Below are 26,975 nucleotides of genomic sequence, written 5' to 3' on the forward strand. Positions count from 1 at the left end.
GTTTTGTCCTTAGTATACTTTAAGTTCCTGACAGAGTGTATGCTTTTTGCTTAAGTCTAATCTTTGAGCATCTTTCAGGGATTTTGACCACGCTCTCTTGATATTCCCTCAATTTGGTGTACTAAGAAGGGTGAGACCAAACTTGAATAAGGATGCATTTCATGTGTTTATCTGACTCATTTTGGTTTGTGTTGTTTTCTTCAAGTACAGGTGAATATCTGTCTGCTTTAGGAAGAGGATAGTTTTGCTGTATGAAGCATGGTAGATGAGATTGCAGTTGCTCCTGAAGTGAAATGCTCTAGTTTTATTATCTGGCCAAATGTGTGAGATTCCCTCTCCACACAAATCTTCCTCAGTACCAATGGTGATATAAGGGTTTAAGTGGTCTTTCTTGCACATCTACACTTCAAGCTGCTCCCTAAGTTGGATGTCCTTGGCACAGCTGGAGTTGTGTTATTTTTCTTCAAAAAGCACACACAGAAAACCAGAACTAGAGCCACTTATGGGTTTTTTTTTTTAATTGAATTAAATAGTTGGAAGCTATCTTATGAAACAAGTAATGCATGTACTTCAATAGATTTCAGAGAATAAAGAAATCCCTAGGAAAAAAAAAAATGGGGACACAACAGTACAGTAGTCTCTTGACCAGGATCAGTGCTACTGGGAGAGCAGGGATGAATATTTGTTTTGGCTCTGCCTTAGTAGGTGTGAGGGTCCTTGCCCAGACGGTCCAGGCAGGCAGCTTCTCCGGTTTTCCCATCCACTATTATCTCAAATCCTTTGAAGCTTCCTTATCAATGTTGTCTTACCCTTTCTGCATAGTTCTGTAAGAGCTTTTTATCATTTCCTGGGCCAGGCTGCATTATGAAACCAGTTAGAGAAACAGTGCTGCTGTTGTTATTGAAATAATTGCCTCTTGCGTTTTCCCCAGCCCGTCAGAACATGCACTCAGCTCTTTTTCATAGATTGTGGCACACAAATTCCTGTAATGCACTGCTAATGGGGATCTCAAGGTAAATTATGCTATGGTTAAAACCAATGTACAAATGAGATTGTTCTTCTGAGAAATTCAGACCAATTGCCAACACTTCTAGTCATAATAGCACATTCAATATATTAAGTCTGTATGCCAGTCTTGCCATTACCAGAAGAGTTCAATGGTGTCTTTAGCTCATGCTCCATTTTTTTCTGGAGGAAGAAATAAAATTTTGATGTTTTGCTCAATGCTTTGGTGGCTACAGAGGAATTTCCTCACAGTCCCATCTGGTGAAACCAGCATGCTTTAATGGTAACGGCTTTTGACACTTTTATCTGAACTTCATATGTTGCATTTAGTTCAGCTGTGTTTTGTTTACTTGAGCCTTCCCACAGGGAATTAAATGTGAATGGCAGGCCTGGGTAACTAGTAGTAGGTATCAGTTGTCAGGACTTAATTTCTGAGATATTTGATGTCAGCCTCCTTTCTACGGGAAATAGAAGGCTCGGCTTTGAAAGGAAGAGAGTCGGAGTCCTGATCCAGTGTATGAACCACTGAGGTGGAACAGGTGCTGCTGATGGGAGTCAGAAAGGTTTTTATTAAGTAGTTCAGGGGAATATTCTCAATACAGTCAGTAATATCAGTAGCTTGGGAGCAGATAGAATAGCCTATGTTTTGTTTTCACTATACAAAAAAGAAGTCTTTTGAAATGATGTTTAAGGATTGTTTATTTTGGTCTAGCCTACTTGTTTGACTGCCAATAAAAAATGGCTAATTTAGATGAATGTGTTTATGAGGACTCTATAAACAAAGTGAGTGAAGACTGGGTGCTGTGAGATAGAAAATATGGTGTTAAGTGTAAAAGAAATTTAAAATATCACTATTCGGTGAGACAACAACAGGAAATGCAGCTTTCTGGGTTTGCTGGTTTTTGTGGGGTTTTTTAATGTTTGGGGTTTTGGTTTGTTTGTTTGGGGTTTTGTTTGTTGTTTCTTTTGTGGTTTGGGGTTTTTCTTGAGAAAATGACGGTTCAGGCCTGAAAAGGGAAATGAAAAGTCATCCATGCTGGTACCACAATTCATTTAGTGTTGTCAGAAACCAGTAGTTGTAATGATTGTTTCAAAGTAACACCATTCTTTTGAAAATTCCAAATGAAAGAGAAATATTTATGTACTAGTTATTATTTTTAGTATCAAACCTTTATTCTGAGGAGGACAGCAAAATCTTCCTTAGATCTAAAAGTAACATTGACTGTACGTTTGTGCAGTGAACTGAAGATGGAAATGAACAAAGAATTGGAACATCTGTCATGCTGCAGAAAATAGAAACTTAAATGGTTTTGGATGTTTTGGCCTTCCTTTTAGTATTACATTTTTCTAGGCAAGACAGTTGTGTTTTAGGTTGAGTGAGTCTACTCCTTTAGCCTTCTGGGAATAGCATACTGTATTTACTGGCTACTTTTGACAGGGTTCCTTGAAGATGTTGCAAATGTTCATGACTGCTAATTTATTTATGGCTTTGTCATTGTGTTTCCAGCTAGGATTTTTCTTTGGAAAGGCCTGGGGAGGGGGGAATACCATGCAACAACAATCCTTTATGATTTCAATGTTGGTTTAATCAAATATTACTTTGTATTTTACCCACACCTGCTGATTTAGAATAATCTGTTGGTTTACCAAAAATTAGCATGTCAATGCAACATATAAGTTTAGTTTTCTGTATTGAATTCTGCTCTGGGGACTGAGTCCCCAGAGGTCAATTAAGTGTCCATGAAAATCTTCATGGAATATTGAATTTCGTATTGAAATCTGTGTGGTTAAGCACTTCACTTTGATACATATTCCTCTTTGATGTTGTGGTGGGGGGTTTTGTGTGTTTTGTGGTGGTGGCGGGTTTTTTGGGGTTTTTTTTGCAATTGCAAAATTCCCATTCAGAAACACTAAATTAATAAAAGCCTGCAAGATCTAAATAGCCTTTTAAATACTGCAAGTTCAAACCCTTATGCTGAGATTTGGATGCACAAAATACATTTCAGGTATTGGACATATTATACCCATGTCTTCTTTTTATTGAATTTTGTTTTGAAAGGATATAACTTCCTGACAAGGAGAGGCCAAGTATGTAGATTTTTTTCTTTATTATTTCATCTGTTTCTCAAAGATTATTTTCTGATCTGAAGGTCAGTTCTTCCTTCTGCATCAGCTCTGCAGTTTTGCCTTGTCTCTCCTCTGTGTCTAGCTGGCTTCTGCCACCTTTTGTTGTACAGAAAATTCTTTCTCTGCAATTGTCCATCAGGTTTTAATGAAATAGCTTTGATAACGGGCTGTTTAGGTTTCCTATCAGGCTTCATTATCCTTGGTCATGTGTTATCACTGGCTTTCTTTTTGTGTTGTGCTTCCTCGAGCCTGCCTTTCTTTTCCCCTCCGTCCTTTCCTCAGTCCTGGAGCAGCAGGGAGCCTCTGCCAGCTCTGAGGGCTGTCGGTAGGGAGTGAGTCAGAGGGCTCAGGTCTGCTCCCAGTCCCCACAAGGCTGACTGCAGAGCCTCTCTGGCAGTCCCGCCCCAGAGCTGGCAATGGACAGGAGTGGACAAAGCAATTCTTCCCTATCAGATCTAAGGAATGAACTATTTTGCTGACTTGTCCCTTTTGGCTCTTACAGATTATGAAGAAACAGATTTTGTGATTGTTAGGCATGTCTAATCAGAGTCAAATCAGGGAGGCATGGAAATGTTGGTGAGAAGTGGTAGTAGTACAGCTGCTTGGAAATATTGATATAAGGACATAAGGACTTTGGGGAGGATGCAGGTACTGGGAACCTTGGATCTGGAATTCTTCTATTTTGTAGTGTCTAGTTAATTATTTTGTACCACTAGAGTAGCATGGGAAACTACATGGAAGACTTGCAGTTAATTTTTTTTACTCAGGAGAGTATATGGACTGTTTTGAGGTTTCTTTTCTTTCTTTCTGAGAAACTTTATGTGAGTCAATGTCTCCATGGTCTGCTTTTCCAATAAGAGAACTTTTCCTTAGCATTGGAGTGTCTTTCAGTTATACAGCTTTATAGTTTAGTCTGCTGTACAACCTGAAATAAAATACATATACTGTAAGAAGAAAATACTCTGGAGAAATACTCAAATTTTCTCAAGCAAACTGGTGGAACTATGCTGATATTTTCCCCGATGCCTCTCCCTCTTTTTAAGATCTTTTTAAAATCAGAATTAATAGGAACTTTTTTAGAATCTTGTCGCATTCTCATGCAACTGTTTTTGAGACGTGCTGATTTATCTGTTTTGACAGTGGGAGAAATTCTGAGGTCCAATTGTCTTCATCTTCAATGAGGGAGAGAAAGAAGTTGGAGAACTACATTTTTACATGTAGTGTTATTCTGGTGTACAATCCAGTCATGAAAAGATTTAAAATGCCTTATGACATGCAAATAATTGTGACAATCCCCAAGATGGTAATGAAAAAGAATTTGTCTTTGATATTTTTTTAATCCCTCTTTTCAAGGGCTCCCTCATGATTTTGGAAAGAGAAAGAGGTGGGTGAAGAAGGCTGGCATGGCCAGGGAAACTTCTGGCAGAGCTGGAGGTGCGATAATGAAAATCGTGAAAGTTATCAGGTGGTTTTACAAGTGCTACATAAAAACAGATGTGTCTTCAATTCTTGATGTTATCTTTTTATTTTATATAGTTAGGGCTGGGTGTGCTTATGAGTACAAGAGGCAGTAAGATGGTGGCAGTGGTGATGAGGCAGGCACTGCTGTGAGCACTGCCCAGCTGCTGGGTGAATCCTCACCTGCCCTCCAAAAGATTTGGTGGCTACTTTGGTCACAGTCTTGTGCAGTCTAGAAAATTACATCATATTAACCTTGATGCACATGCAATCCATATGCATTAAAAGAGCCATTTTGAGGGTAAACTGTGCTATCCTTTGTTTCCCACTGAAGAAATGCTCACCACAGATAGCAAAAATGTCCAGACTTCTGTTGCCGTTGCTCCCCCTGTACAATACAAGGATGTCCTTGTCCTTCCGGTGCCGCTGCCCTCGGCTCAGGGCGCTGGCTCTTGGTTCAGCTGGAGGGTGGCTCAGTGTGCCGTGGGGGAGCCCGAAGGAAGCAAAGCTGCACATGGAGCCGCCGTGTTCCTCAGGCTCCTTCCGAACCCCCGGTCATGGGTGACAGGAACTCGAGTGTCACGCACTTTCGTAAACTAATCTGCAATGCTTTATCTTTTTCTTTCCTCTTTTATTCCATGTTTGTGTTTTTCCTAGTTTTGGCGTTCTTCATATGTATTTCCTTTTCTTAAAGGCGGAGGAAGCCAAGTTAACACTGCATATTTGTCACTGATGTTGGCCTTTCTCCCCCGCCTCCAACGTGTGTGCGCTCTGTCTCCTTTTGCCAACATGATATAAATTAGCAAAATGGAGCTCTAGAGAATACATCAGATGCAGAGTGGAGAGTCAAATGTGATATGAGAATTGATGAAAGACCCATTTATATGCTCAACAGCAGCTTTTTCCTGTGGGTTATTTTCAGCATCAGCTCAGGAAATGTGCTTGTGGAGCTCTGTGGCACAATGATATTCCAACTGCATTCTAATGTGCTAGTATGTGTAGAACAGTGAGGATTTTGGGTCGCACAAAGTAAAAGTGTAAAGAAAGGGATCAAAATATAAATGATTTTTTAAATTTAAATGCCAACAGTGATATGAATATGCCACATTTACCCAACATTTCTATTTGACCTAGTTAAAGATGTTTTAATGACTAGATTTACAAAAGTGTGCAACTATGTTGTTTCAATCCACTAGACAAAATTTAGGTAAAGAAATGCTGCTTTTATTTTAGATGCTAAAATCCAGTGAGTTTCATTTAGAAACATAAGGTTTATACAAGTTTTAAATTTTCTGTAAAATATCTTCGTGCTTATGAAAAAACTGTTCTATTCAAGCAGAAGACTAAAGATATCTTTAAGGTGCATATAAATGGTAAATAAAGGTAGTTTTTACCAAACCTACCATTTTGAAAGCTACAACCTGAGCCTTATGGCTCAGTGATTTTGACTGCTCTGAGTTCACTTGGGTTTTGTGTTGCTGTTTTCCCAGTGGTGTTTGTGGAGGTGGGCTGTTCTGTACAGATTTTTAGATGAGCTGAAAAGTTTATAGTGTCTAAATCCCATTCTTCTTCTAATTTATGCAAAAGATTAGAGGAGGATGTAGCACTAGTCTTATCTTGCAAGCAGCTCAGTTATTCTTTACTCTTTGTCTGTTGCTCTTGACCAAGCTATTTCGTCCTCTGTTTTCTGACATACTGTCCAGGAAGCTGCATCAGCACCCATGCATGAAGAGAGTTGTGTGTTTAGGAACTAAGCCACTCCATTTTTATTTCAGGTCTAGATCACTACCTTTTGAGTAATCTGTTACTCAGCTTTCTTTTGTCATCTCCTCGATATCTGGTATGTAAAGAAACCTGAGTGCAATAGGATATGCGTTATTTTTAAAGTGAGTGAGCAACTGTTTGAAGAGAGATATTGGAGCCCTGATTCAGGAATAGTCATGCAAAAATGATAAAACTAATGCTGAGTCAATACAGAAGACACTGGGTAGGGCCTTGCATTAACTCTGATAATAGTGAGCAGAAGTTATGCATTGAAATGTCATGGTAGCTCTGGCAGGGTAAGGTCAATTTTATTTGAAATGTGTATTAATAGCTTATTCTCACTTGGTCTGAGTTTTCCCTTTCCTATTTGATACATTTGTTTTGACATTTTTTTGTCACAATTATGTTATAACTTTCCAGAAGTCTATTTAGTGTGTGCTAGAGTTCTGTTGTGGTTTTTCCTTTTTTTGTGTGACTGGAAAACAAAGTGTTGTTTTTCTTCTGAATCTGCTGTTCCTTCTCAATCTACTTCATCCCACTAGGGTCTGTTTTGTGAATTGAGAGAAGTTAGAATAAGAGGTCGTGATTGTGAATGGGTGCCGTATTTTTCTGGTCCTTTTTTCTACTGTTTTTGCCAGGAGCTTCTTCCAAAGGTCTTGCCAATGAGCGCTGCAGCTCTCCCTTATGAAATAAGAATTAATGATAGGGGAAGGCAAAAAGCTCTGAATTCTGCTGTAAATCTCTGTAAGGAGATAATTTGAGAGCTGTTGGCACCTTTTTTAAACTATGCTTTCTAAAATCAGGCTGCAAAGTATTCTCATGACTGTGAATTCTCTTTACCTAACCTGGGAGACAGATAATTCCTCACAGCTTTTGGTGGTGACAGAAAGCGCCAATGCAGGGACCCTTTTCCCTTTACATGCTTCTAGCCAAGAGTTTAAAACCCTAGGTTTTGCCACAGTATTTCACTTTCCAGTAGCAGTGCTCGAGATGTGTCCCACTGTATCCTCCTGGATCATATTCTACTACATTGGCATCATCTCTTTTCAGCACATTCACTGGGATAGGTAAGATTACTAAGACTCCTGGTCTAGGCTGCATTTCACTCTCATTTTTTGCTTTATGGTCCAATATGCCCAAAGGAGAATGGAAAAGCAAGGGGACATGAGGACGACAATGAGGGAGGGGATTTTTTAGCTCTAATGGTAGACAGTCACCGTTGTTCAGAGAATCTGAAGTTCAGGTGACAGCTCTGAATTTATGATGGGTTAGGCTCCAGGTGCATCTAGAGTCATATGGAATTCATCTTTATGCTTTCTAGACTGGTCTGTGAACAGACGTGCTGGTGTTGACTTCTTCAGGCTGTTTGTGAAAGGAAGGTATTGCAGCAAAATATAACTCATCCAAAAAGTGCAGTAATTGATGCCTTTACTAATCTTGCTGATCACTAATCTCATTATATGTTTTCTTACACATTTCGTAGAAACCACTTGTGATCTTGGTTAGTATTCATGATTATTTGTCAGTCTGAATGTCTGTCCTGCTTGTCACAATGTCAGCTGTGCCATGCTGTTCAGGAGCTGAGCTGTCCCGCTGTGGGCACCACTTTTCTTGCAGACTTTTAAACTGAGACATCTCTCTTTCTTATCCTTTTCTTTTTTTAACGTGGCTTTGCTGTGGTGAGTGTAGAAACATCTGAAACATGCATGTGTGTTTATGTTGAACTTTCCAAGGGACTGAGCAATTGTCAACAAATGGTCTCACTGAAGATGATTTCGGTGAGCCTCTGGTGAGCCATCCTTGGGTGCCTCTGGCCTCAGGAGCTCATATTTGCAAATCACAGCTAAATAAGGAGATCATTTGAGATCTGTTTGCACTTTTTTTTAAAACTGTGCTTTTTAAGATTGTGCCATGGAAATATGGTCATGACTGTATTGATCATAGAGTGCCTGAAGTAGGGTGACTGGCAGAATGGATTACTTAGTAAATTTAGTACCTTTTTTTAAATGTGAAGCACATATAACAAATGGGCTGTGGGGTTTTTTTTTTTTCTTCTTCTTCTTTTTTTTTTACTTAGAATGTGAGTCAGATGTATATTTCTTGCATCTCCTTGAGGAAAGTCGTATGTGTTGTCTTCACCTGAGGATAAATGCTAAACTGTATGCTGCTGGCTGCAAACACTGGGATAACTTGGTTCAAGCAAGTCAGGTACAGAAATTTGCAACATGGTCAGCCAGGTGTAGAAGGAGATTGGCACTGGGAGAGCTGCCACCACATTCAGCCTGTTAGATCATGCTGCTGGCAGCTCTCACAGTGTTTGTGATAGCTCCTTGCCCAGAAGTCCCAGGTGTACCTGGTGAGCGCCAGAGGTAAGGACTGCAGCAAAGAGGGTAGTTCTTGGTGTTTCTCCTGGCATTCCCACATGGCCTCTCTCAGCAGCCAGCCCATAGCCCAGGAGGCAGCTGACAGCTTCCAAAGTGCACGTGGCTCTGAATGAAGATCCATTTCAAATAGATTGTATTGAGCTTTTCTTTTGATAGTGTATTTCTGTCATCAAGGATCCTGGCTTTCTGTAGAAAAAAGTAGACACTAATGAGTGCATACAGTACATATGATGTTGTTTAAAATAATTCTGTTTCAATTCTTGTAGTCTTTAAATTGGAATTTGAAAAAGGGAACCTGGTGCGCACAAAATATTTTCAATTGTTGTTGCTCAGATGGATGCTAGTCATTTCTGTTTTCTAGCTGTTATTCTTGAGGAGTGTTTATATTTGTAATTGAGTCCTTAAAATTCCCTAACCAGCCTGGAGAGAATATAGCACAACAGTTCTAAGCCATGCAAATAGTCATGGATTCATTGGTTTAGTTTGTTTGCCCCTTGTTTTGTGGTGTGTTTGATTTTAAAGACCGTTGTAGAGGGCTGTTTTATTCCTTGGCATGCCACCTGTGGAAGGATCACTTGCAAAAGGAACTAATGAATCTCACAGGCATGATCTGTTTTAGGTAGTCTTAAAAGATATAAAGAAAAAGAAGATCAAAATCAATTGTCATGTTCCCTGGGATCACACCAATAAAAATTCATGTCTAGTTGCTTTTTTTCTTGTTATTAGTCATAATAATAATAAGAATTTATTAATATTATTGACTTCTAACTGCAGAAGAACAAATGGCATGGCGTTAGTGCTATTGTGTAAAATCATATTTGAGAAGGCACCTTGCTATCTTGCTCTCTTGCTGTGAAAAGGCACCATTTTTGGCAGAGAAGTTGAAGCCCAAGCAGCTTGGCTGCAATAAGGCAACCAGTCTCCAATGTTGGCAGCCACATCAGCACTGCAAGAGACGCAGCAGCATCACCAGCCTTTCTCACACTGTCCACTACACCTAGAGAAGAGAGATGTGATCTCAGCTTCAGCTTTTTTCATCTGTGAGTCTCTGATTAAACCAGAGAGGTGACTGATGCTGTAGAAATAATTCAGAGGCCTGCATTGCATTTCATCTTCATTTGCTGCTTCATGGTCCAGTGTGCCTGAAGGAGAAAGGAAAAGCAGGGGAACATGGAGACAACAACAAGGGAATGGGATATTTTTAACTATAATGGTAAACAGCCACTGTTGTTCAGAGAATCTGAAGTTCCAATGAAAGGTGACTATTAAGCTGCAGTTAAGCTCCAGTGCATCTAGAGTGATATGAAATTCATCTTTATGCTTTCTAGACTGGTTTGTGAAAAGAAATGTGCTGGTGTTGATTTCTTCAGGCTGGTTTGGAGGGAAGGTATTGCAGCAAAATGTAACTCAACCAGAAAGTGCAGTAATTGATGCCTCTACTAATCTTGCTGATCACTAATCTCTGTATTTCCTTAAACCTTCCATAGGAGCTCACTCACAATTTTGGTTGGCATCCTATATTATCTTAGTGCTTAGCCAACTGTGCTTGCTTTCTAGAATGGATGTTCTTTTTCCAAAAACCTGCAGTAATTAAATAATAAAGACACTGGGCTGTCTTTAAAAAGAAGCATTAAATAAAAGCAGAAGAAATTCACTAAATAAAACAAAAGGTTATTAACCAAGCATTAATTGCACATTTGCTTTGACTTCCCAGGAGCATCTTCTGTTGTTTGAGCACCCAAATCAGGGAATTACTTCCTAAATTATTTTGGGATATTAACTGGAGTTCTATATTTAGAGTCCCTTCTCGAAAGAGATTCTGAATTTAGATAGGAGCAAACAGAAAAGATTCCATAGAAAATTTTGTTTCTTTTACCATTGCATTTTCACAGAAGTGTACAAGTAGGGTTCATGGAGGGAATCAGTCAGTGAGGTATGCCTACACTATTGGGAGTATGAGGGGATATGAAAAAAATAAGTGTTACCAGCTACTGCCTTCACCGAGAGCCAGTGTGCTTTTAGGTCTTAAAAAACCAGCAGCTGAATATGCCTTAATTACTAAAATTGATTTCAGGGAATGGTGATGTTAAAAACTGAAAATGGATAAGCACTAAAAATAGTCGCTTGCTCTCTGGGGGGAAATGAGGTTCAAGCAGCTGTGAAAAGATTGTGAAATGCTGTAATGATACAAAAAGGATTTGAGATGAAATATTATAATAGGACATGTTTAGTTGCTCTCTAAAGTTCTGGTGTGTATTTTTTTTAGTTGAATAGGAACTTCAGTTTGTGTAATTTTGCCTGCATGTTGAAAGCTTATTTTAAAAATAAACAAACATAAACACCCACAAAAAAAAACATGCAGTAAAATACTGGAGGAAGAGACAGAAGGATAAGGCAGAGTATACCGGAGACTCCTTTTAAAACAACAAAAGGATGAGAAATGAAGAGTTTGGCAGAGTGTTGTGTGCAAGGCTCTGTTCATTCAGCATTCCTATGTATTTTTGTTACTCGCTGAAAATAGGAAAAAGATCTAAAAATAATGAAGATCACAAGGAAATGTGTGTAAAGCAGTAGCATGGATGAATCTATTATAGCAAATACTTTGGGGCTATGGAAACTTGCTTTTTAGTAGTTATGGTGATGCTAACACTTGAAGTCATTCCAATATACTATAAAATGCTTAATGTTGGGGCATTCCATAGCAGAGAATCTCTTAAAATACTATTTGCCTTCTACAGGAGTTGGAAACTGAGACTGAAATGTTAATCGTGACTTCAGGATATAGTGCCCTAGGCAGGGTCCAAGTGGACAGTGCCTGAAAGTGAAGCCACAGGTGTATTTGAAGCTTCTATAATATGACAAACTAATCTGAACTAGTCTTCGTCATCTCTTGAAGACATTGGTGGTTTTTATGCTGATTCCCAGCGGTAATAGTCTGATGGCAGTTTTTAAGTTTTGACAGTTAATCTTGCTGTGTGTCTTGCTAGAACCAGCATGTTTTATTTCGTTAGTATTTTACTATTGCAATAGGAAAATACAGCACAACATATCATCCCATAAGCCACTCATTCCAAGGCAAACTAATGATTCCTTCATTTTGTGTCAAATAAAAAAGTCCCACATCTATATTTAGGTAACTTGCTCACGAGATAAGGCAAGATGTTCTTACTCAGTGCACAGCACAGTGAGTTGGCAGGGCTGGTGTTTCACATGACTGATAATGCAGAAGTTTCTGTTGGTAGGACAAAGAATTGTGATGAAGAGGGAACAAGATAGAGACAGTTCACAGTATCCCCAAAATACCTATCAGAAGAGCCACTTAAAATAAGCCTTACTGCATGCTTGTGGTATTTTGGAAAAGGGGGATTAATATGTGTTAGAAACTACTCTGTTTATTTAAAGATCTACTACTATTTCCAAAGGCAGTTAAAGTGCAAGGAATTTCACTTCTCCAAAGATAATTTTAAGAGAACCATACATACACTTATGTTATGGATGACTTCAGAGGTAAAAGTACAGAAAAGGGTAATGTGTAAATACAAATCTGTTTTCTGTTTCACCAGAAAAGGCGTAGCATTTACCTTGCAAGGTTAAGGTGTAATGTGTGTGCAGAATTGTGTGTTCTTCGGCAAGTGACTGATAAAATGCAAATGAACACAGTAATTTTGTCTGTCCCTATTTTCTATGAAGAAGAGGACACAACTGCAGATACTGCCAGAAAAGTATCTACACCTGGCTCCAGTATTGCATCCTATCCCTGAACTGATGGCTTGTTGGATTCTGGAAAATGGCTGACTCTTGATCACTAATCATCTAATCATCCAATGTGTTTTTTCTTTAAAAAGCAAAGCAAAGCAAAGTATTATGTACCACTTAGAAAACCCTCAACAAGGTGTATCATGTGGAAGAACCAGAGGGCTGTGAACTGAGCAAATACAGGGTACAGGTGGATACATACTGTATGTAGGATTTTATACATGGTTCTCTCAGCTGTCATAGCTTCCTTTTCGTGAATAGTAGGTGCATAAGCACCATAAAGGCCAGAAAAGGAGCTTAAATATTGTGATTTATAGGGAAAAAACCAAACTTATACAGTGAGTGGCTGTCATTTGTGGACACTTATTACACATCCTAAATTATCACAAGTTAATTATTAAAATTTTTAAGTGTTGGGGTTTTTTTGGTTGGTGGTTTGTTTTTTTTGTTTTGTTTTGTTTTGTTTTCACTGAAACATTCTGTTAGATAAGCTGATTAATCTTACATTTAGAAAGTGCTTCACAGAACATAAGCCAGCTAGTTAGTTCTTCATCCTTTAGTGGTAAGGGGGTTATGTTTGTGCAAGTAAAATACAGCTTCACCTGGAAGTATTCTTGTTTCTGACTTCCAAAAGGGTGGATTTTCTAAACCTTCTAAGTTTTGGCACAGCTGCCCTGAAAAGCTTAAGTAGAAAATGACAACAAAGTCTGGGAGGGGTCATCCAGTAGAATATGCTGAGGCAAAAGAACAGTGATGTCACAGGTGTGAAAACAATGTTTTCTTGATGAGAAGGAATCTCAGTTAAAGAAAATTAAAACAGCAATTAAAATAAATATTAAGGCTAGGAAAAAGGACAATAAAATGTCTAGTAACAAAAATGGACATTAATGAATAATGGACTAAAAAGTGTATTCCAGTGTGGCCAGAGATAAAGCACTTAATATATTTTGCAGTGGGAGAAAAAATTCCCTTGATCAGAGATAGATTCAGTGACAAATATAGATGGTAAAGCTGAGTAATTTAGTACAGGAAGGAACAGCAGTAATTTCTGTTGCAGGTTTTGACTAAAGCTGGGGCATATATCTACCTCATGTCATGCTACTGAGGTAATAAAGATGTTTGTCATAATAAAAGAATATGAGATGGCATCTGCTAAAATATATATTCTCAGCTGACTGTGACTTACATAAACTAGACAAGGAGTTTTCTGAATTGCTGAATTTAATGAATAACTGCAGAAATCTTCATTTCCTGCTAGCATGATTCCAGGGAAAGCTCCAGTAAAAAGCTGGTTTTTGGATGTCCTGAAACTCCTGGAGACTCTATGGGAGCAGTCCCTGGCATACACCATGTGCTGTTGTCATCAGCAGTCATCTCTCTGGTGGCTGCTGTCTTCCTGCATGAAGCTGATAATTTCCAAACCCAAATAAAGGGGTGTCTCCCTGCACCCAGGGTGCTGCAGTCTTGGCTCAGGACCTTGTTGAACACGGTGATGACTGTACAGTCGCCTTCCTTCCCTCCCCTACCCCCCCCCAGTTCAGTTCTGGGAGACAGTAACTGCTTGGGAGTTTCCCAAGTCCTTCCTGTGTTGTCATAATAGAACCAAGTTATTTTAATCTTCTCTGTGTCTTCATGGCTGGCCAAGGTCTGTCCACAGGCCAGCTAATTGTTATCTCCAAGTATATTTCTATTTGTGATCAGCATTTTTGTATTGGTTTGTTTGTTTTTAACTCTGTATCGAGCATTGAGTAATAAACACTTTGCTGTAGCAGAATCCCCTTCCTTGACCTGTTGAGCACTCTTGCTGAGGGTGCCCTCAGTCCCACTGTCCATGTCACTGACAATCCTGTTTAACAATGCCAGTCCCAATAACCCAAGCCCTGAGGAATACTTCTGCTTTTCAGATTGCTGGCAGACACCTTCTGTGGGAGCCATGGTGACAGGTTTTCTTTCTAGTAGCTATCACAGATAGAGGTGGCAAGTCTGAATAGTTACCCTCTATCCATGCTTTCCTCTGATTCAAAGCAAGGAAAAAAACCAGTTGTAACTACGCCTTGCCTTGGGAGGCAGAGGGACAGATATATGGAGAAGTGTGTAGCCCTGGCTGTTGTTGCAAAATTAGGTGTTGGTCAGCCCAGTGTGATGTCTGCTGCTTGCAGCAGCTTGTGGACAAGGGTTCCTGGATTTGCTTTTTTGTTTTGCAGGATAGGTAATCAGTTTTGGCTCATGGCAAAACAAATCTGTGGTATTCCAGCATCTTTTTGCAGACCTTGAACACAGATTATGTGATTTTTAGATAGCTTTAGTGTAGTTGAACATTATTAGATATTTTTAAGGATTAAAAGTAGGAGTCTAAGGAATTGCTGTGTTTCCATGTAACCTTTCAAATACTTAAGGCTCTTTTCTCTAGTCTGTTTTCCTATCTATCTTTCCCTACCACCTTTTTTTATTTTCTTCTAGAATTGCATTTCTTAAATCTCTTCTGAAGTTGTCAAGGCTAGTTAGGGGGAGGAGATTGTGTGCCTGTCTCATGCAATTCCTGTACTGCAAATACAGCTGACACTAATAAAAAGAGACCTCTATAATGATTGTTTAGCAGCAGAACAAGGTTATATTTTATAGCTTTGACAGCTATCCAAAAGGTGTCTGTTTCTGGGGGATGGGTGTTCTTAATTGCGAAAGATTCTGCTTTCATGCTTTTAAGAAGAATTGTTGGACAGAATGGTTGTGATATTGCTGTCACTGATGCAGTTGTTTAGCATATTCATTGAGAAACAGGCCTATATGTATATGTGCACCTAGAATTTCACACAGAAAGCTCCAGTGTGAGTACTGTATCTGGAACAAGACCTGCTGCTGTGAGATAGAGGATAGCAAAATAGGCTATGATCTTTCTTTATCCTGGCACACAGTACAAATGTTGCTCTATACATGTGCATAACAATAAGAGAATAGGTTTATCAGACATTGTTGTTAGGCAAACTCTGATGGACATGAATAATATAAATACTCCAAAGGTACTGTGGCTTTTGCTTGCTGTCAATGAGCACTGTATCAATACTAGCATAAATAAAACATTGCAGAGTTACGAGTCCACTGTGGAAAAGCCTCCAGCTGGTGTAATCTTCAGACTGCCCACTACTGTTTTCACAGTTTTGTTTGGTCTCTGATACCAAATAGATAATTTATTGTGGGGTGAAACAGAAAGCTCTTTACATAAATGAAGTATGATGTATATATTTTAATATTAGGTCCTTAGAAGAACACCATGATCATCCCAACTTGGTAATGGGAGATCTTCAGTCAGATGAAGAAGATATCATGAACAGTTCTGATGAAGATGATGACACAAATTCTGATTCCAGCAAAGGGGAGACTGATCCTCAAGAAGATAAACAGGTATCTTTTTATCTTTATCTTCTGAAACTATTCCTCCTAACTCTTGCAATATTTCATAAGTTGTAACCTGTTGGGATATTTTCAAATGTAAACTACATGTTGAGGTCTCACCTTCAGTTACCTTCTGTGAGTGCCAGCTCGGAGTGATTTTCCTTATTTTAATCTTATTTCTTCTTCAAATGAAGAACAGGAAGACAGTGTTAACTACTCTGAATGAAATGAAGTTTTGAGGGTCCCATCCCTTCCTTTGGGGGTACCCATGTTCTTATTTGTCAATCCTGGACACCCTGAAACCAGGCTGCCTGTAGACCAGTGCCTCTCCTCAGCACCAGTCCCAGCAGCTGTTTCCTTTGATAGTAGTTATATCTGCTTCCTTTCTTTAAAAATAATTAATAACCAAAACAAAACAAAAACAAAGCCCCAACCAGATAAGCAGAAAAACCAAATGAAACTTTTTAGTGCTGGAAGAGAAGACTTGGCATGTCGGGTCTGAATGTTGTTAAACCAAATGAGAGAACTAAATTGGGAAAGGGAAAGAGTCAAGGGGAAAGCTTGTTCCTGTGAAACTAAACAAGACTTTACCTGTATAGAAGCTAACTTACCTTGCATGCCTCTAGAAATGCCCTCAGCCTTTCAAAACAGAATTTTACAGGCAAGTGTCCCCCTTGGGAGGGTTCCCAGGCAGGTTTTATGGGGTAATTGAGCCCTTGCTGGGAGGCATCTGCTGTCACTGCCTTCAGCTGCCTGTGGCACGTGCAGCCGGCAGCTGGGAATTAACAAGCAACTTCCTCACAGCCAGAGCAGCTGCAGAGGAGAATGAAGCGTCTCTGCATCGGTCATCAGCTGGGCTTGTTTTATTTTTCCTTACCACAAGCATCTGGCTGTTTTGATGCTTTATATCTGTTAGGGGACTCACAGGGCTTCTTTCCAGGGTTGTGCCGGAGAGCCTTATTTGTATCCCTTTGGTTCTCCCATTAGAGACTCTCAGAGCCAGAGTATCTTTGTCTGAGCAAATGCAAAGTGGCCCGTTCAGCGACAGCTGGTATGTGAAAAGTCTTTCAAATGGGGTTGAAGACAGGCTGTGATATTTCATTTTGTAATTGTTTAGCGGTAGTATCTTGTTCTCAAAATACTAATTTTCATCTCATTTGCAACTGACACATCTGCAGTGATGGCAGATACCTTGCTTTGCATAATTGACTTACTTGTGAATTCAGTCTTGCAGGGAGGGTGTCAGCTGTACCTTCTAAATAGCCACAGGGGCTTGAGAGTAGGTGCTAGAATCTCGCCTTAATGCAACTGACCCGCACTGGATAGATATCAGTGTTCTTTGGAAATAAGTTTAATTTCATAATTAAAATCCCAGATTTGTGTGCAGATGTCTATCTGTACTGTATCTAAAATAAATAATGTATTTTGCACATATGTGGTGCTATACAAAATTATTTAATTTAGAAATTAATTTTAATTCAGTAATTAGGTGTGGTATCATTTAAATTCCAATGAAAAAAAAAAATTTAGATTCCTTTATTTTGAATACAACAATTGTGTTAAAACCAACCTATGAGTACTATCTGTTCCATGGTTTATTTTCCAGCACTTGAGACTAATTTGTAAGTTTCAAGAAGAATTAAATCTTCAGAGAAATCTTGCAGCATTAGTGCTTATGAACCAAAATTTTGTGGGTAAAATGCCACTGATACCTGATTTTCTAGATAAAGTGTTCAGTGCCCATATTATACTCCCATACTCAATACAGCTGTCCCAGGACTTCCATCTCACTTGAGTTGTATATCCTGTGATGTTTTAGGGCTCCTCATCCTCTGTTTCTTTGCAGCCCATTAAAATGAAAGCCTGAATGTGCAATAGATGCGGTGACAGCTGGCAGCACAGAAGCATATGGCAAACCATGAGAGCTGTTTCTGAGAGAGGTGTTCCATCTGAGGGAAATCATACGTGGAAGTTATACTGTGTGGCAAACACTTTTGCATCCTGATGCCTGACCTGTTTGCTTTGTTATACTTATTCCCTCTATCTGATGTTGGACAGTGCCATTGGTTTTTTGGAAGCCAAATAGGCATGTGAAACCCAAAATCATCTCCACAGTGTTTCAGGCAGATGACAAGGCTCACATATCTGCATCTTTGGAGTAGAGTTGCTATGTATTCCAGCAGCTCTGTTAGACCATCAGAAACTGGCTTTTCTCTTCAGTGTGGTTTTTTCTTTTCTTTTTTTTTTCTTCTGTCATCTTATTTTTCAATAAAGAAAATGTATATGTCTTTTAAGATGTTCCTGAAACACATTTGAGTTCACTGCAAATATTACTGTTACTGCATTAATCAGAAAAAAGGAACCAAATAAGACAGAAATACTAGCTATACTTCAGTACTTTTGCTAAAACAGTAATTGTTGTTTGCTAGGACTTCGTTCATTATGGGCTTCAGTGCTTCCTGCAAAAATGAAAAGGCTGGCAGTGTTGTAAAAACTGCCCCTAGCTAATATTGTTTCCAGATACAAGCTAAATTATTTTTCTCATGGATCCTGAAGAACCAGAAGGTGTCAAAGCCAAGAGATTTCAAAGCAGTATGAAGTGTTTTTCTTAGAAGTAACTATCAAACAATTACATTGAATTTAAGGAACTAATAGCTGGAAATTGATAATTTCCATAATTGATAATTTATGACAGTTTTAGTAGGTACATAGCGTAACATGTAATTTTATTTGCAGGGTAAGGCACCTGGAAAGAAAACAAAGGTATACCATATTGCCAAGGAGATCATGAGCTCAGAGAAAGTGTAAGTGTCAATGCTGCACTTAATAACTACTCAATTTATTTTAATTGGACAATTAAAATGTAACTATTTGCTTTTTCTTGCTTTTCTGATAGGTTTGTGGATGTGCTAAAGCTCTTACACATTGTAAGTACTCAAAAAGAAAAGCATTTTCCTCTTCTGTTTGTTTAATCTACTGAAGTTTTATGTTTAGGCTTTATGGTAGTGGCTGTGCTGTTTTTCTGCTGCATCTACATATTCAAAATATAAAAATTAATCTAATTAAACTGAACTTTAAAGTTTCACATTTTACATAATGGATGAATATTTTGGTGGTTCCTTCTGGATCTTCTTAATAATTTATGCAGTTTCCAGTTCTATGTGGGTATTGAATACTGAAAATTGAATATGTATCACTTTATGTTAATCAGAATCATGTTTATAAGCCAGCTTATACTGGCTTATAAGTATGTATATAGCAACACAAAGGTTTTGGTTAGAATAACTCCTTAAATGGTGGGGGGAGGCAGGAAAAATTTATTTTAGAAATGGTACATTAAAATGCACATTCTTGAAGTAATCCAATTAATAGCTAATAGCTCTAATGGTGCATCCATCACCATGGCAGTGTATTTTTCTGAGGCTGCAGTTCCTCGACAGATGTTTGCTTTCTGAAAATACCTGATTGTAGTACCTGCAGTGTGTTGTACACAGCAAGGGTTAAGTATTTGATCTGTGTTTGTGCAGATCAGTTATCTGTAAAACATGCTCTGTTGCAGGTGATAATAGGAAATTAATTAAGAATTTTTCTTTCTCTAGCTCTATATTTTGTGTTTTCTGTCAAGTTTGAAATGATATGTGTTTGTACCATTTTGTCACTGTATTAAGTGCAAACATAGTGGGTTTTTTCCTTGGGCAATAGAAGTGGTTATATTGCAAACAGATGCATTGGTCTGTCTCAGTCTCTTGAGAAGTGTGTTCTGTGAAACTGGGAACAAAGGCTCTTATAGATGGTTGTATACGAGTTCTGTAATAGAGATTTTTTTTTTCAGGGAACAAAAAACTCACCACATCTTTTGCTGATTCTGTTTTGCTTTCCTCCTAGTAACTGATTTTCTGATTCTCTTCAAGCTTGGTTTTTAAGAGCTGGCTTAGCCAATAAATAATTTATATTCAACATGGTTACAGAACTCAATCTTAAATAGTGGTAAAAGAAAGAGAGTTGTCCTGGGGAAGTTTTAAGCTATGTAATTTTAAATTATCATATTTTTCAGAAATTTAACTTATTTTTAAAGGTATCTTTGCTTTTCAGTGTACCATTTTTTTAGGTAATATATGCAGTGCTGAAAGAAAGGCTATTGGTAAGGAGGATGCAGGCAAGCAGAAGAACAATGTGAAAAAGGGAAGAGTAGAGAGCTTAGGAAGTTTCTAGGATAAACTTAAAGCTGTCCCCACAGTGTCAATGTGCAGTGGTGTAGGATATGTTTTGCTTTTCCTTTAATGGATAACTTGCAACTCTATTCATGACAGTCTGCTGTTTTCTTCTAGCTGCCAAATAAAAACTGTTAGAAATGTTTTTGTTGGCTAGCAGTAACATTCAACATGTATTCAGCCTGGTCTAAGGAGGATGCTATGCTAGGAGTTTAGGAAATACTTTGTCCTTAACTTGTCAGTTGGCCTTCTGTCCTTGTCAGAGAGGGCACTGGTTTTGAGGCGCTCTCTGTGTGTGTACATTCTTCATTAAATAAAAACTGCCATAGCTGAGAGGTTGTAGACATCCAGTTTATTATTTCCAGAGTGGTATGCCTGAGGATTTGTGTGGTTTTCACACACATTATTACATCAGCTGGTTTAATCATAAAATTTCTTACTGATAATATTTTAATGTTGATAAAACTATCTTTTTGATTTCATGTGCACCAACCACATTGGCTTACTAACTACCAGTCAAGCAACCTCTGACAAATTTCTGAATTAGAGCTTAGATTCTCCCCAAACTGAGCTCTTTTACACATAGTAAAGATTTGGCTTATCAGAGGATGCTCCATTGCCCCTTCTGAGCCATCTATTAGTGGTTTTCCACTTGAAATTTAGTGACTAATTCAATTAGCAATGATCTGAAAGGAATAATACTCTCCTCAGTATATTTTACCAATGTCAGCTAAATGCATCACATGGTGCCAAGGAAGAGGACTGTTGATGGAAGAAAAAGCCTTTTAATTTGCTTCATCTTAGAGCCTTTGAAGTGGAATCTAAAGCAGTTGAGGAGGTAGGAATGTGACTGCAAACTGGTTACAAGTACCACTGAATTTTTTTAGCATTTTTTTCTTTTATGTTGACAAAGTTAGGTGAAACAACTCTTCCAAGATACCAGAGTGCCAGCCTATGTGGACCTGTCACACACTTTAAGTACATCTGACTGCTTCTGTTTGAAGACATACTGCAAAATTATAAACACTTGGTGATACTTCTATAAATACTAAACAAGCTGATCATAACAGAGATAAGGGACTCACCTGGCTTTGCACACAGCACACAGAGTCTCAGACTCAGCAAATGGGGTTGCTTGAGGATGTAATCAAACATTAGATGTAATTTTGAATTCTCTGTATTTCTGTTACTGTGTTAGTACTCTTTTAGGGTGAGATTCCAGTAAGTGCTTTTAGAAACTCCTGGAAACAAAGGAGCTTAAATCAAACTAGCTCTTCTGTATGCATGATTGTGAGATGGTTCATGCATTGCCTCCTGAGAACAAGGGCTGAGAATATGGGAGAAGTACTACTTTTTCCTAAAGACACTTGCAAAAAAAAGAAACAGTGAACTGGGTGTAAAACACAAGTGACATAAGAGAAACAAGCTTGTCACTTCTCTCTGAGTTGCCCTGTGCCTAAAAAACACCCAGTCTTGCTGGAAAAAGGAGCAAAGCAGGATTGCTGTCCTTTGTACTTTTGTTGTGGGATTCTTTGGAGATGGTTTGCTTTGCATGAATGAGAGGACTACTTCAGTAGCACCCTGGTGTCACTGTGAGGGTAAGCTACCTGGCTTATTTGTTGTCTTTTTTTTTTTTTTGTACATTTTTGTTCTGAATTTCGTTCTCTTGCCAAACCCTTTGCTCCTTTTGCTTTTCCACCTCTTTTGGATTCTGTTTCCTCCCTGCTGATGTGGTATAAGCAGCGAGGCTTCTGGTCCAGGAGAGGTACTTGGGTTTTTTGAGATTACTCCTTCCACTGCAAGGCTTAGTGTTTAACTTTTTGTTGTGTGAAAAGAAAAGCTTGGGCTTGTGGATTTTTGCCTGAGCCTTTAAATCTGTGCTTCTGACTTAGACTCCTATTCTGTCCATATTTGGACTCTGAGACCAAGTATAAGTAGGAGCTTGTCAACAGGCACCTCTTAGCATTTCTGCAGCCACAAGATTAACCTCTTATTGAAGAAGGCAGGTAAGAGGTCAAGCATCATTTTCCATTGTGTGTCCTTCCAGAAACACAAGAGTGAAAATTTCTGGTTTAATGTTTCTGTTTTTCAGAAGAAAATGGAAAAAAATCTGTATATAAAAACTATACATAGTTTTATATATTTATAAACTGATGTCTATTGTAGCTGAGTATTATGAAAACTAATTAATTTGAAAAAAAATAGCTATGGCCTTTGGAGCAAAGTTCTGACCTCTGATCCTGGCTTACAACTGACTTACTGTTTAACTGGGAAAAATTCTCTCAACATCCAACTCCTTTTCCTTCATCTGCAAAATTTCAATATTTGACTAGTCTGAGGAGAATATGTTGATAAATTTTTGGTCTCTGAAGTACTTTAGAACTGCTGAGACATTTCACAATGAGTTGCAACTGTAGTCCTCTTACTAAGAAGACTAACATAATTTTAGTTTAGAAGCAAGTATTGTTCTACTACCCAGCCTATTGCTTGAAATAGCATTCTGGGAATATCCCACCATCAAATCATTGATTATTGTAAAAAAATCAACTACATTATTTCATTAAAGACTTATATATTATTTATTACCGGAGGAAAAAAGGTGTGGAAGTGCTTGGCAGCTTTCCAAAAGTAATGGCATATATTTGAAAAATGTTGTGATCCATACTTAGTCATAGTCCAGATTAACTATAGGTGCTATAGTTTAACTTAGCAGTTTATGGCTAATAGTCTGACTCTAGCTAGGAGTACCTATTTATATTTTAAGTAATCTAGTTGTGAAATCTTCTGTAGCTGTATTGCTAAGCAGTCATGTTTACATTTTGTCACATCTAGCAGCCTGGCTGTTGTGAAACTTCCTCCTCTTCCCTCCTCCTTCCACATAGGATGTCTCTGCGTGTGTATATTCTTTGAAAAGCATCCAAGTGCAAACATACTTTTTTTTCCTTAAATTAAACTGATGCTTGAGTTATCTGCAGGTATATTTAGCTGGGGGAGTTGTTCCTCAGTGTAAGGGATTATGATTTTTTCTTCTTTTTTTTGCTGATGGTATGTTCTGGGAGAACAGATCCAAGGTGATATTGGTTGAAGCTTTAGGAATAGAACACGTGACTGTGTTTAGATTATGTAGTTCTTTCTCTTCCTGTTGAATTGGCAAGAAGTTTTAATTTCACCTGTTTGAAATTATCTTCATTCAACTGTTAGACACCTGAAGGTGGACTTGACCCAGTCAGCAGCTGAGTGAGCTTTTAGTCTGCTCGGTACCTCTTTTGTTTTACAACTAAAATTGTCCTTTGCTCCTTAGACTGACACGGGCAGATCACTGTGGGCTGGGAATCCTCTGGTGGGAAGAACTGAGGGGATGGTGAGTCAGGGCCTTTGCAGAGGGGAAGTGCATGGGCTGACAGCAGATGATTCAGAACAGGGTCAGAATTATTCAGATATCACAGCCTTTCTGCTTATTTAAGGAAGTTGCATTGAAGGAGTGGTGTGAGGAAACAAAAGCAGTGATGATGGTAATGTCAAATATTGTTTAAAAAACTCCACAGCTATAAGGGGAGCATATACCAACAGGATAAATAGAATTTCCTACACATTTTCAAGTTGGAAGTGTTTTATCAGGCAGTAATTCAGCAGCAGTATGTACTCAGAAGCCTTTAATAGACTAGATTTTCGTATGGACAAGTACCAGTGGGAGGCTGTCTCAGTCTAACATAAACTCAAAGAGTTTCTGGTTTGGAAAAAATGTTCTTTCCAGGGATGGCGATGCACACTGTCCTCTTGCAGTATCTGTGTGAAAACAATTACCATTACCTAATTAGTAAAAAGGGATATCAGAAGATTATTATTGGACCAGAATATAATGTCAAATCAGAAACTTTAAACAAGCATTTCAAAAAATGTACAATAGGCTCCCCACTTCTGAAAGGGAAAAAAAAAATCCTGGTAAGAAGCTGGGATGATATAACTAGCATAATATTTTGGGTTTTGTCATGTGGCATATGAAACATGTCTAGAGCTGCAAATGTTTTTCAGTGAAATAAGCACATTAATTCCAAAGTGTGGCAAGTTGTTTTTTTAATTTTTTGTTGTTGTCGTTTTAGGGGGTTTTTTGATGAGTAAGATTTCAGTATTTGAAAGACCCATTTTTAATTAGAAAATCTGTCTTTAAAATTCACTTGTAATGGATTGCTGCATTGGTTCAAACAGAATAATTTCTAGGACAACCTGGGTGATTGCCTTTGAACAGGCTGATGAAAGCAGTGCTCTTCAGCAGTTTTATCTAGGACACTGTGCTAAATCTGTTTGTAATATAAATCACATCATGCAGGCATGTATAGATACCAGAGCAATGTATATATTATTTGCAAGAGCAATTCTGCTTTTATTTAGCAGTGAACTGATTTAGGTTTAGAAGAATCTAGGTCCTGGTACTTTAGATTATTTTTACTGCAGTTTCTAATTTCTATGTCATTCACCTACTTGCATTAAAAGTTGTCATCTGAATACTTTCCACTCCTTGGGATGAAATTTCAGGGTTTAGTTTGTAAATTAGCATATTCTGTATCTGGTAATTAAAACAGACCTGATCTATGTTTTGTCCTTTTGGATATGAAATTACTTTCTCAGGCGGCCAGTACCTTCAAGTGTAAACACTTAATTCCAACCTTGTTACATTTGTTTTTCTTTTCCCACCCCCAATCCCCAGGCATGTGCTCTCTGCATTCAACTCTTGAGTTTATCTCAAGATGAACTTGGCATGACAGTTACTTCACACCCACTGCCAGGTTAAAAATAAATCTTAATATGATTACAGTGACAAATGCATAGTCAGTAGTGAGGATAATTTAAAAAAAATAAAAAAAGAGCATTGAAATTTAGCTCTTGTTTTGCAGGCTTTCAGAATCTGAAAAGTTCACATTATCTTCCCTGTGTTTCCTCTCTGCAGCGCTTCCTCAGTTTACTCTGTTGTGGAAGGGGACATAGGAGGTGGTGAAGTAAAGTTTTGGTTGGCTGTTTTAATGATAGAGCCCTTCATAGCATAATCTATAAACCATGATGAAGTTGATGGACTTTGGATCAAGCTAGTTGAAAAACCAAATCTGTATTTGGCAAACGCCCTGCAGACTCTTTGAATGCTGTATCTAGAAGTTAAAAAAATGCTCTTAACTGCAGCTGACGTTCCTGTGTTATCTAGTGGTGCTTAAACCTGGCTCCCTGCTCTCCTTTTACTGTTTGATCAGGGGAAAGCCTGGGTTGTTGATTATGGTACAGACAAAACTGCTTTGCTTTTCATCATGCAAGTCACCTTATGACACTCAAACAAAATTCTTGTCTCACCCTATGGCAAAATACATACAGTATATTATGTGTGCATATAGTTGGGGTTGGGGGAAGAATATTATCATAATATGATGATGCATTGTGCATGAAGCTCTCCAGAATGCCTCATTTGAGCTTTTGCCATTGTAATTCCATGTATCATTTCAGTGTTAAGCAATGCCCCAGGGTCAGAAAAACCCATAAGATGCAGCTGGTAGTTAGCCTGTGTGTCAGTAGTCTGCACAGAGGATGTAAACCAGAACATTTCCATATGAATAATGCCATCTGTTTTTTAACTCCCTTGCATTTAGCTCTCAGTCTTTCCTGTTACAGCCAGTGCCCTGTATCTCCTTTCAGTGTCTTGTCAGAACTGCCCAGTCACAGCCTTTGTGACCCATAGGGTCACAAAGCAAGAAAGCATGTCTGGAGCTCACGTTGCCCAGAGCTGATGTAATGAGGAGGGAGAGCAGAGGAAAGTTGAGGCTTCAGTTTGAGAGACCCTAAATAGTGCCAAATGCTGGACTGATGGCATAGCTAGTAAGAGCTGTAGTAGTAGACCTGGGGAGGGGGAAAAAGGGAGATTAAAATTTGTTTTTTTCCTCAACCTGAGAACCCTACAGGTTTCCAAAGACAGGCATGGACCCCATGCATATTTAAAATATAACTTACTACTGTACTCAGAACATTTTGTTGGTCACTTTTCTCAAGATACCTACAGATCGTGCATGTTGTATTAGGTTTAATTAACCACAAACTCCAAAAGAGTTGTTTTGGATTAATTCTCTTTTTGCCCAAATTTAAGTGAGACGTGGTAATATGTAACACTACTAATTTATATTTTCTTTTTTGTCAGTTAAGACAGTGTTATTTTTCAAGTGAAATGCTAGATTGCTAAATTTTTTTGAAATATTTGTTTGCTTGTGAATAGGGAAAATACCCTCTATAATGGATACTGAGTTTCAATCTTGTCCGTGTGGGATCAAGATTCTAATTTTGAATAGTTTAATGAGGACCAATGAGCCTCAGCTCTTGCCCTGTTGGGAGCTGGTTATAGCATAAAAATGCTATGAGATCCTTCAAGAGTAAGTAGGGTGCTCCTCCTCCCTTGTAAATGTTTCAAAGGTACCAGTCAGAGTTGGCTTTGATCATTGCTAACATTTGAAATCTTGTCATTCCCATGTTGTTATGGTATCTTTTTGTTAGATGTTAATTTTCCTGTATATAGAAGAGCTGCTACACATAGTAATTTTTTGACCCTACTTTTTGCCCTCCAAAATGGCATTTGTAAGATGAGTTATGAACACTAGGATGATTTTTAAGTAAGATACTGACTCTGCTAGCTGATTTAAGAATTCTGCTTTTTGACTTAGATGTTTGCAAGAAGACACCCAAGGCTGCCAATAACCTTGCAGATACAAGCCTTGTTTAGCCCACCTTAGTTTCCTCTTAAGTAATACCAACACATTTCTTAAGGGCATGTTGTAAAAACAATGAACAACTTCTATATTATGCATACAGAACCAAGAAAATAAAGCTCCAGTGTCAAACCAAAAGGATTAAG

The 26,975-nt window shown here is 38.4% G+C and overlaps 1 protein-coding gene across 1 annotated transcript in view; it reads left to right on the forward strand.

The window, feature by feature from the left end:
• FGD6 (FYVE, RhoGEF and PH domain containing 6) overlaps positions 1 to 26,975 on the forward strand; it is a 73,277-nt gene that overhangs the window by 13,448 nt on the left and 32,854 nt on the right. The window contains exons 3-5 of the mRNA XM_083860243.1: positions 15,746 to 15,893; positions 18,621 to 18,688; positions 18,781 to 18,811. Coding sequence (XP_083716369.1) covers positions 15,746 to 15,893; positions 18,621 to 18,688; positions 18,781 to 18,811 — 247 coding nt within the window. The remainder of the gene's footprint in view (positions 1 to 15,745; positions 15,894 to 18,620; positions 18,689 to 18,780; positions 18,812 to 26,975) is intronic.

The sequence above is a fragment of the Zosterops lateralis genome (genome assembly GCF_965231275.1).
Source record: "Zosterops lateralis genome assembly, chromosome: 4".
In the NCBI taxonomy this organism is placed as follows: Eukaryota; Metazoa; Chordata; class Aves; order Passeriformes; family Zosteropidae; genus Zosterops; species Zosterops lateralis.